We start from the raw sequence: 12,290 nt of genomic DNA, 5'->3' as shown, positions 1-12,290 counted from the left end.
ATTGGATGATGAAGTCCAAACAGGTGAAAAGGAATGCATGAAGAATAGTATCGCTGAAACAATACCACGCATGGCCAAGCCACCAGGCTAATGTATATTTATCATGTAAACTTCTGATAAATGCATATGCAGAAACAATCAAATCTCTGGGTTTCCATTGGAAGATTTTGTACCATGGACTCAAGCGTGAAACCAATATCAGCTTAGTGTCTAGTCAAGCTTGAAGTGCTGCGCCTAGCCCACAAAGCATGTTCTGCATATGCTCATGGGCGTCACTTTTATCAGGGTGGAACAAGCAGCTTTCCAGTGCTATCACTGATCAATTCGTGCGAGTTAAGTCCCCCAGTGTGGGTAAATAAGCAGTGGTTAAGTCTTGATGAGAAATGGCAGGCTGTTTGGGAGGGGAACATAGGCTGGAGAGAGGCAGGCTTGTCTATCTCTGCTGCGGTGGATTCCTAGGCTGACTTCCATCATTAACCTCTGGCTACAGTATTCGCTGTATCTGCCCTAAACAAATTTTCAGTTTCCCCTTCCAAATGACTTGATTATAAATGGAGTTTGTTCCATAAATCAACTCTATAGACTTAATGTATGCCAAACTATTTCCTCTCAATTTGCCCCGAATTTAAAAAATATAGCCAACAATATGGCTGTTATTATTTTACAGTTCTAAAATGATACAGATGTCAGTCCACCTTGACAGCAAAGGGAGGACCTGACATTGGCTGATGCTCTATAAAACCCAGCAGCTTCAGCTCAAAAGCCTGCAGTGAAGAGAGCCAAAGCCAGCGCTAAGTAACATGTCAGTCAGTTCGTCTGTTTGGAGCCTTCAATTCCCCACGGCCTGAGCTTATTTACTGCATTTGTATGAAAAGCTGTGAAGAGGAGAGGGCTGAGAGCCCCGGCTGGCTCTCTTACATATGTATACAGTGTTTGGAGGCAATGCGTAAAGAGCATCTCCCCTTGCAGCCTGGTAGCATTACAACTACAAACAACTTGAGAGAAGGACAGAGCCATTCATATATTCAAAAATGGGTCAGGGATGAAGGTAATCGGAGCAGTAGAGAGTGTTAACAAGTGCAAAAAAAAAAAAAAAAGATGATACCTGGAATATGTGAGCTGAGATTCTGGATGCATTAGAGAAAGAGAGCACCAGTGACATTAAAGATGCTACTACTTCTTGCTAGTCATCTTCTTAACCAGATTTGAAGTCATTTTAATATTAGTTAGAGAAGGGGAGGGGGGTATACACAACAAACCATTGGGCATGCGTTTCAGAGTCTGATTTGTTACTATTCATGGCTAAAGCGGAGAGGAACTGTAATACTAGACATGCTTGTTAAATTCACAACACTCCAAAGCTGCCTTCTAGCAAATCCTGTCTTTTGGTTGTCAGCTTAAGACACCCCGGCATATGCATATGTAGGATTTTTAAGCTCTGTTAAATGGATAGCGGTGTCGTGGCCTATCAAATGACTATAAGCCACTTGCCTTTTTTGGGGGGGAGGGTAGGGGAGGGGGGGGATCATTTACAGAAAAGCAGGCAGCAATGCGTTACCTTGTATGCATCGGAAGGCACACCGCCGCACGTGTTTTTCTCGATCCTCCCGTTAACTCCACATTACAGGAAAACAGAGCCATTTACATGGATATATTCAGGCTGTGTGTGACAGTAACACTCCAACCCACCATATTAACGGCTGGTACTCTGTTTAAGCCAACGACAGGGGAGTGGCAACAAACAATGACAGAATGCCTGTTTTCGATTGTGAGGCCACGAAAGATGATACACCATTCAACACCAAGGCAGTTTGCAAATAAATTATTGTGGAGGGTATTGAGCTGAAAACAATTGCTCAGTCCCCTCAGAGTATGTGTGAATGTGTATGCATGCCTGTATATGTGTTTGTGCTTGTGTGAGTGGACTTATAGATCCAGTGCCATTTATTTCCCAGAGCTGGAGCGGGGCAGTTAGGGAGGCGTAAAAGGAAATGAGTTGTGAAGTGGCCATTGATCCTGGCCTGCACTAGGTTGGCAAGAGACTGCAGGACTATTGGCTATAGTATGTGCTACTGAGTGGCTGCCTCTTATTTACACTGAGGTGGTTAACCCTGGCCCTGTTCATTTATCACTGGGCTAATGTGCTACACAGGAAAAAAAAAAGTGTCAGGTCAAACAAAAGGCCTAACCTAGATTGTTATAGTTGATAGTTATATCAACTGGCTTCCATTCAATGCATTTACCATTGAATTTGAAAATGTTAATATGCATGTGGTTTCTGTTTCACTTTTTATTTGACTTTTTGTAAGCAAGAAAAGCTTTTCAAGTAAGCGCTGTGGCATTGATCTCACAAACAAGCTAACACACACACACACACACACACACACACACTATGATCTTTCTAGTTCTACCTGTGCTGCCCTTTGACCCGCTGTCCGCTCTGCCTTCACCGTAGCTCCCGACTGCTAGAGCATAAAATACCCATAAATGTTTATTTCCAGCAGATTTCACTCTGTCTCTCCACGTCTATCTCTCTCACGCTCTCTTCTCGATTCCTCCACCACCACCACCCCCCTCTCCCTCCCTCCCCCTTACTGTCCCTTTCTCCTCGTCTCTCTTTCAAGTCTTGCAGCTTGACATTTCGCCGTGCTCTCAGGGGACTCCTGCGCGAAATGGAGTTACTGGGAGAGCGCCACTGTAAATTCCAGGAGGCCACATGTAATGTGTCTTAAACATAGATGGACAGCCCAGGTTTCAAGGAGCTGAAGAATGAGACGGAGGGGGGAAAAAAAGAGAGAGAGAGGGGGAGACAGAGGGAGACGAGGAGGAAGAGGTGGCGGCTGGATAGATAATAGAATAATACTGTGTTTTGTCTGGGGAAGGGTGAGCAAACAGTAGCTATGCTGTCATTCACACCCTATATCTTTAGTGTCATCGCGAAGGGGGAAACTACAGGCCTATATGTCACAGGCCTGTATGTACTAGTCTGTAGGGACTGACTGCCGATAGCCAGTCTTGAAATAAAAAGAAAGATGGCTTTCATTGTAAATAAGTCAGACACAAAGATTTCCGGGCAAGAGCTGTCTATTCACTGAAAGGGGAAATAATTTTACAAAGACATACAGTACATTCTGCTGTCCTAATGCTTCTCTAGCCTTTACAGAAAAAAAGCCTTATCTTCACACAGATGATGATGGTTAACAAAAGCCTCCTTTATGAAATTGTACATATTTCAGCAGAGGTCTTTCTCCTGTCCTGAGAGGTGATTGATGCACCAGGCCAGGGCCAGTGTCTTATTTACACAGTTGAGTGGAGCAATCTCAGGCCTGAAAGATAAACCTAATGAGCTTCTTTGTGTAAGGGTGCAAATGAGAGACACCATCCTCCCTCCCTCCCTCCTTCCCTTTTCCATCCAAAGGGACAGTCTGGGTGATTAGGCCTTTAAATTATGCTCAAGGGCAAAGCCCAGATTTGCATCTTAGGTACATGTGAGTGGGTGTGGGTGTGTGTGTGTGTGTGTGTGTGTGTGGGCACAAATATGGTATGGAGAGAAAGACAGAGAGGCAGGTGAAGGGCAGAGAGAGAAAGATGCTTGAGGCGTGTTTGTGAGAGGTGATGGTAGGTGAACATTGTGTGTCAGTATTTTAGAGAGAGTGAGTATTTACCTGCACTAAACAACAAACTTGAGTTGTAATAAGAGGAAGGTGAGTGCACATGTCACATGCTAAACGAGCAGGCGCACGTGCACACACACATACACACACACACACACACACACATCATTTTGTCCTTTGTCTGTGGGGTAACTTTCTCCCTAATGACTTTCATTTTGGGGAGAATTTCATTTGCCCCTAAACCCTAAATATTACCCATCACTTGCTGTCAGATTTCTCATCCCTTCTATTTCCCCCAGCTAAACAGCTAGGAAGGCAGGTTAATTGCTGTCACTCTCAAGTTGGACCACTGCCTAGCTCTTGTGTAACGACAGGGGTAGCCTAGAAGTAAGATGGCACCTTGGCGCACTTATTGTAATTTATGTCAAAATGCTGCAGTCATTTAAATAGGGTTGGACAGTTTGCATTTTGTTGCATCATGTACCTCAGGAAAACACTAAAAAGCATACCTAACCAGTTTACCAACATGTAGAGTCTTGCCACTATCTCTTGTAAACTGCGTTTTTGTGTAAGAAGACTGGTTTAGTGAAATAACATTAATAAATAAACAGCTGAGAAAATAAAATGTTTGATTTTTTATATTTGAAGCCAATATTGTCCCATTGAGTTTATTTAGTCAGTCATCTGGATGAAGTAGCAGGCTGTAGTGACAGAAGGTTGTCCCCACAGCTACCCAGAGGTCTCTGGTTATTGGTTAAAAAGACTGACCCCACTACAGTACATAAGCCAGAGCCCCCATTTTGCTCTGAATATCAATACAGTTGTGAGCCTATTTGGAGGGGGCAGTAGACCTGAGTATTGGCTCATCAATCCCGCTGATAACCCTGGCAGGATTAAGTCTACAGACCACTGTAATCAACTAACAGGCTCATTATGGGACATTATGGTATAGATCCAAAGATCAATGCATGTCTCGCATGTACATACATAGCAGCACACAGTAGTATTAAAACATAAGACTCTCTGTGGCCAATGATAAATTGATTAATACTATGAGCTCAGCACATTTTTTTTTGCTCTTTTTTCAACAAGGGAGCTTTTATAGTGATCATTTTGCATAGTAATTAGGGCTGTGCAACATTCATCATTTGCTCTGATACATATCTGCAGCTGGCAAATTGCAATCAGATACAGTTGGTATCTAATCTGTGATCTCAAATCAAATTAGGTCTATTTAGACAACCTTGGGAATGGGGTGATGAAACCCTGACAGAAATTAGGGGCTGGAAATTCAATTGTGACACAATGGTTATTATTTAGATACAAGGATTACTGAGTGTGAGTTTCACATTGAAAAGAACGACCTGTATAAACAAGTATAAAAATATAAATCTAAAAAAAAAATGTGCAGGATTTATAACGAAATAAAACAAGTGAATGCTTTTAAAAATCTTACTTCATTTGTTTTGTTAGGGGGAAAAAACTCAAATATAAATATTTGAATATGGAAAAATCACTCCTGTGTAACTTAGTCTTGATCTATGTCCTATAAGCCTTTGGCCGAATCTAAGGCGAAGAGACCTTAAGATGCTGCTTTTCTAATTATAGCTGCAGGTGGTATTTTGGAGCTGCTAGGTAATGGCAGAACCCACAGGGACAGTGGAGAATTCATCAGTGCTTATTATTAATCATCCCCCCAGCAGCGTGATGAGAGACCGGAGCTTCTATACCCACTGGACCACTCAATGTCATTCCAAATATGGGTGGAAAATTACACCCAACAGCCTTCCTTCAAAATGGACTCAGAGCAGACGTGGACTGGAATTTTTTAGCTGCACACAGGTGCGAAAAAAAAAAAAAAATGCAAGCATGGACGCACGCATGTTTGACCATGCAAATGCATGCTTCATACACACACATGTAAGCTGTCAGTCACCTATACACACCTGCCGACATCAAAACCACCATCTTCAACACACTGACAACTACAAAACACTGCTGCTCTGTGCTAACAAATGTATAAAAATAATTTAGAAAAAAAATCCTCCATCTTTCGTCTTCTCCCTTGGACCTTCGAAGAGATGCAGTGTGAGCGCGCCACAGGAAGTGTGTGTGAAGTTAACAGCACAGGGCCCCTGTTTTAAAAAGCCTCCAGAGACCTGTTAGCTAGACTGCTCATTTCAATGTGTCTGTCTCTGGGTTGGGAGAAGGCATGGACTGGCCTCTTTACAAGGCGCACACTGTCATACACCCCCCCCCCCCCCCCCCCCCGCCTCCTCTCCAACTTCACCCACCCACACACCACCACCACCACCACGGGTTCTTAGCCGTCCGTCCATCTCAGAGATTTAACTAGACACTTTATGCTTACGTCGCTCTTCTCTTTCAGTGCTATGGCCTTTTTCTAACGACACAGCTTCACAGATGACTTACTGAGTTTACATTTACACACACTTTACTCAAGTGTTAATAAGACTTTGTAATGTATGTTATATGTCTAAATATATCAATGAGATCTAAGAATTTTTAATCTAAATAAAAGTCACATTTATCAGAAAATTTACAACTATTCCTTTTTTTTATTTTTTAATTGCTCTGAAAATTACTAAAATAAAATATAAAATGAAAATGCTAAAAATCCTCTCAAAGACATCCGTCATGTGCATGCTCACTAGTGCAACCTAATGCATTAAAGTGGGGTCCAATGGTACAAGAGTTTCTTTACACCTTACTCTCTATCTCCTTCTATCTTATCCTCTATCTGCAGGGAGTATCAACGCAGATAGAAGCCAGTCCAACACCTTCAAATGTAAAAGAGTGACTGAGAGAGGGAGAGAACTGACCCCAATCAGGTGTGTGTGTGTATAGAAAGAGTGGCAGAGTGTTGATAAATGGGGTGTGAGGCCACAGTGCTTTGATGCCGCTGCAGCCACCAGCAGGACCACTGGGGTTGTGTTGTGGATAGAGGATGGGGTGATGGGATGGGGTATGGGGGGGATGAATGGAAGAAGTGATGAGGGGGGTGGTGGAGGGGGGCGCTGCAGGACATGCTTCACTTTGCCACGCTGAACCCCCCCCCCCCACCACCACCACCCCCAACCCCCTCTGCACACATACACAGATGCAGACACACAGAAACACATTGGCATCTATTGCCCCGACCGAACTAACCACAGGGCTTCAGCTGCCTCCAAAAATACACACACGCACTAATACACGCTTGCATGAAAATTCCCATCAAGCCAAAAGGACAGCACGCATCATTACAAACCCGCGGCGTTGTCCCCCATCCACCCCAAAGCATGGCCCTCCGACCTCGTCTCCCACTGCTCTTTTGGCGAACTGTCAAAGCCATCATTCACCGTGAAAAGACACGAGAGACACTTGACTCCTTTACTCCGCTGGCGCCTGACTTTCACAACTCCTGCCCCCCAACCACCACCTCCCACACAACTCCCCCCCCCCCCCTCCTCCCCCGCAGTCCATTCACCCTCAACTTGCTCTGACTGAGATGAATAGCAACAGTACAATGAAAAACAGATTTTTAAAAAGTTACCAAAAATGGAACTTCAAATGGGATTAGTTAGTGGTGCCTCCAGCCGAAACAACTCAGTTAAATCAATACAATAAATAACCAAAAGGACGGAGCAATACTATCAAATCAGTTCTGAAGTTGCTATGACAGAGAGAGGAAATGAGCTCTAAGTGTGGGTTAAAAAAATCTAAATCATTTTCTAAATGAGGGGAAGTGAGACAGAGAGACTTCATGCAAATTAGTCTTTCAAAAAAGTATCCTGGTCAAAGGTTTGTCTGCTGCTGTTGGGTCTGTGGTTAGAGCGTCTGAATCTGTGTGTGAGCCTCCAACTACTGCCGAGTTAGGAGGCCCTCTGGTGGATACAGCGCTGCCATGACACACACACACACACACACACACACGCACACACACACACACTACCCAGACTGGTCCGTACGATGCTCTAACACACACATTCTTTCCCTTTCTGTGTCTTTCTCTCTCTCTCTCTCTCTCTCTCTCGTGCACTCTCTCTCACACACACTCACTCACATACACACACACTCTCTGACTTTCTCACATGGCCTCACATGGCTGCAACAAGCTCTCTAATGTACAAATTCAAATACCAAAGAGGAAAACACAATAAAATCTACAACCAACTAAATAAGTCAACGTGACACATTTTTTATCACTGCAGTAAAGGCTTCAGGCAAAACATGCTGTCAACACAACAAACTATCAAGAAAATTTACCAACACCCGCAAACAGACGATTTTTATAAACAATATTTTTTTTCATGTACTAAAAAAAACACAAAAAAGCTCCCCGAAAATATACAACATAAAATATATCTGTGCATCCTGCCTATGTAGAAAAACCCCAGCGCTGCCTGAGAAGAGAGAAGAACAGAGCAGAGTGGGAGAGCGAGGGGAAAACAGAGTGAGAGAGGGAGAGCGGCAGAGAGACGAGACGGGGGAGAAACACAACTTACCTGCTGTTGTTGCAGATGCAGCAGCTCGACTGTGCTTACTTCGCTGCTTGTGTCACCAGCGCTTGATCTCCCATCTCTACTGCCAGCCTCTAATTGGCTGCTGCTTAGGGTGCTCATTCCATTTTGACTCATTGAACTGTTGCTTATTGTCTCTGTGGCCGACTCCTGCATCATCATGATTTAAAACCTAGAAGTGATTAAGAGGCACCGGTTAGGGCTCTTCTTGTTACAATTCCCCCCTTTTTCCCTCCTATTTTTTTTTTTTTTTTTTTTTTTTCGCTTCCATTATCAAGCCCTCAGTCCCCCTCTGCAAATTAAAGCATTTAAAGAAGAGGGAGGGGGGAAAAGAGAAGAGAGGGGGGGGGATGCAGGAGGAGCAATTATGCATTCATTGTGTAAATGAAGCAATACAAAGAGATGCACGTCCTGGTGCTATTTGAAATGGGAGGGGTATCTAAATGTGGCAAACATTTTTATCCACTAAAATTTAGGCATAAATCAAAGCTTTTAGAAAGAAAGTTGTATTATAATTGCTTTTTTTTTTAAAAATAAAAATACATTTGTAGGAAAAAAAAAGACAAAAATATGCTTGAACAAATTCACAAATTAATATATACATAATTCTTAATATCTCCACACTTTGCAACTGCCAGGCACCACAGACAGAAAAACAGAAGCACAGGCACTCCTAAAATATTTTCCGTCTTGAAGCTGTCAGATTTTTGGTGTGTGTCACATCTGAATGAAGTTGCCTAATGACGCAAAGCTAATCATGCAAAATTAAAATTTGGTGGCGGGGAGAAGGAGGAGGAGGAGGAGGAGGAGGAGGAGGAGGAGGAGGAGGCACCAAATCACATGGTGCAGGCTGGTGATGAACACTATAATGGGTTTGTCATCTTTGCTGTGGCTAAATAAAATCTGCCTTGCAGGCTTCCATAGAGGAAGGACGCTCATATGTCATTTATTGGCTTGATTCCTTTTTCCCCCCCCCCCTCTTCTTTAATCAAACCTCATATATTCATTTATTTTGTGACTTTCTTTCTTTTTTTTTTTTTTTTTTTTACAAAACAAAGCATTAAACCAGATGTTGAGCTATCAAAGTTTTTGTGGTAGATACAAGACAATTTTTGAACAGCAATAAATAAATATAAGATTTATTAATTCTGTCAGCATCTATTAGATACAGAAAACTGGTGAAAGAGAGGGAAGAAACGAGGGAAGAAAGGGTAAAAAAAATCTATCACGAATATCACTAATGATTGTGCTAAAAACAGCATAAATTATGCATATTACCTCCTCTCTCTCCAGTAATAAATGTTTTATCATTTTCCCCTGCATTTAATGCTCTGTACCTTCACTGGGGCAGAGAGGAGCCCCACCAACATCACTCCACATTCTCACAATAAATAAAAGACATTCAGACCCAACAAACGGCAACTCTAAATGGACGCCAGAATTATGGACTATGTGCTGTCTCTATTTGGAAAACAACTGTTTTTGATACTGCGCGTTGAGATTTGATAAAATTAGAACAATTAATATTTTACATTTTAGAAACACTGAAACAACTCCTAAAATCTGTTTCACACGACATTATTTCAATTCCTATTTCAACTGTAGTTTTGCCTCTTTCACTTTAAAAATACACACATTTTTACAGATTTTACAGCCTAACCTTTTTAATCTAGCGCCTGATAATCCACATGTATGCAAATAAAGTGGGATGAATGATGATTAATACTGTGTGTATTTGTGTGTGCATTTGTGCCCAGCTCACATTGGCACTTTGTGTATTCTTTGGCCCAGTAAATACTGTTTTAATAGAAGTATGTGCATGTCCTTCACTGTTTGTGTGTGCTTGTGTGTATGTGTGTGTGTGTGTGTATTTGATGAGGGGCAGATACAGGACAGGCCTTAAAGGATGTCCACAGCCAGGATAAACAGGATCCAGGCAGAAAGAACAAACAGGGCTGAGCTGTTACACAGAGCAGGGCGACAGCTGCCTGGGACACAAGTAAATAGGGAAGAGGCCAGGACAAGGCGTGCTTGTGAACAAACAGGCCCCTGTTTAACACCGCACCGCTCACTACTGATGGAGAGAGACACGCAGAAATAAAGAGAGAGAGAAAGAGAGGGAGGGGTGACAAAGAGAGAGAGACAGAGGAAAAAGAATAAGAGAGTGAAAGAGAGAGAAAAGGAGAGTGAGTGGGAGGGAGGAAGGTGGAGGTGGAGGTGGGGGTGGAGGGGGGTGGGAGGGGTGGGGGGGGGGGGACTGGCACAATGTGACATCCAATCCGGTGATGAATCTGAGCATAAGAAACTCAAGGCTGCAGCCGAGATCAGCCGGCTAATAAGTATTCAAATTAGGCATAAATTTTACATGCCCAATGTTTAAAATATTCAGAGAAAGACTGTCTGATTGCCTTTACTACGATTTTATGAACATTCTAATGGAGCCTGGATCTCTTTTTTTTTTTTTTCTGCTGTCTTTCTTGGACCGGCGACGGATGTTCAGAAAACTTGAAGATATATGAGACAAAGAAATAAGGATTTTTAATAACATCTGAATGCAATGCAAACTACTGCGGAAGTCCAAGGAAAATTGCTACTTTGATATTAACAGACCAATGAAATTTGCTTTTAATGTGCTTACATGTCATTACTGACATATAAAATATTAATATAAAAACAGAAAAGGGCAAAAAAAAAAAAAAAAAATCAGACCTTATAGCCTGAAAAAAAATCAGGAGCACAATTTGGATTTAACACACAAACAATGCAGGCCCGGTGCCTGGCTAAATCTCAGTACTATAATTTTCCCTCCCTCCTCCAAAATGAAATCTATGCAATATGTCTAACTGCAACATAATGATAATGCAGATATATGCAAAGTATATTCGTAGAGATCAGATGGTGCTTTAACCTTAATGACAGCGGTGAGATAAATTAATTAGCCATCTAAAGGCGGCATTCAAATCTGCCAATTAGAATGTCAATTAGAAACACAGCCAGGCTGCAATGATGAGCAGGCTACCGAGCTGCGGATCTGACTGTGGGGGTGATGGAACTGTCACAGATAGAGACACACATATACATACACACACACACACACACACACACATATACACACAATATTCAAGAGAGACAGATAGCGACAATATTCGGCACCTGAGGGTGTGACTGCATGCGTGTATCTGCATTTGAGTGTGTGTGTGTGTGTTTGTATGTGTGTGTCAACCGCAGGTCTTCTATGTGCTGTACCCTCTCCCTGAGGGGTACCAGCCCTGACCCTGGCTCAGCCTGTCCTAAACCAACCGGGTTCAGAAGGAAGCCACACCACCCCCAGCTACAATATCGAGTGGGGTCTGCTGCTGTGCAGGCTGCTTTAATGCCGCATGAGTGAGGCTGCCGGCTTGCCCGCACGTGTGTTTGACATCCCATAAATTGCCGGTGTCCTGCATTTCAACACACCCGCCATTTGATGCTATTTCCTCAAGCCATAATCTTCCAATGAGGGAGAACCTAGACCACTTATTATCATGATCGGAAATAGAGAGGAGGGCTGTTATTGCCCTGGTAAAACACTGGTAATTCTGTAGATGTATAGCTTTGGGAAGGGAAATGATAGTGACACTCAGTGTTTAGGTTGTGGGTTGGTGGGAAGATAGTGAGAGACGCAGATAACTCGATGTTCTCTGAATTTACTGTCAATCGCTGATGGCTCCAACATTTCTATTGAGGTGGAGGCTCAAAAGAAAGAAAGGCATTTCCTGATGAAGCAAAGATAGACACACACTTTATTTGTAAAGCTTCAGACCAACTCCAGCTTTTGTCTCATTCCTTGTGCAACCATACCCATGCTTGCTATCCCTCTTCAGCTCGAGCAAATATTTACTCTCGAATCTTGCACTTACGCAAATCTGTCTCTTCCATCAGGTACGCAATCTGAGAAAGGGTCCTGACGACGCATTTAGCCCCGAGATTGGGAGAATTTCTCCTCTTTCTTCCAATAAGTGACACAACAAAGGTGTAAAGCGAATTGAGCCTTTCATTGCCTCACACGCACACACACACACACACTCTCTCTCTTTCGCACATACACACCAAACACACACCTATCATTAAAGGGGAAAGAAGCAGCCCTCCATCTTTGTTTGCGAGCTCTAAA

The 12,290-nt window shown here is 42.8% G+C and overlaps 1 protein-coding gene across 6 annotated transcripts in view; it reads right to left on the bottom strand.

Moving 5' to 3' along the window:
- foxp2 (forkhead box P2) overlaps nt 1–12,290 on the bottom strand; it is a 103,880-nt gene that overhangs the window by 52,924 nt on the left and 38,666 nt on the right. For 5 of the 6 annotated variants that reach the window (XM_042402903.1, XM_042402902.1, XM_042402904.1 and 2 more), the window contains one exon: nt 8,123–8,309. The exons of the other annotated variant lie outside the window; for it this stretch is intronic. In XM_042402903.1, the coding sequence (XP_042258837.1) occupies nt 8,123–8,299 (177 nt within the window). In that variant the 5' untranslated portion in view covers nt 8,300–8,309. The remainder of the gene's footprint in view (nt 1–8,122; nt 8,310–12,290) is intronic. 6 annotated transcript variants of the gene reach the window in all.

This window comes from Thunnus maccoyii, chromosome 23, assembly GCF_910596095.1.
Source record: "Thunnus maccoyii chromosome 23, fThuMac1.1, whole genome shotgun sequence".
NCBI classification, from domain to species: domain Eukaryota; kingdom Metazoa; phylum Chordata; class Actinopteri; order Scombriformes; family Scombridae; genus Thunnus; species Thunnus maccoyii.
Note: the sequence above shows the minus strand (reverse complement) of the source record. Positions and strands in the feature narration are given on the sequence as shown.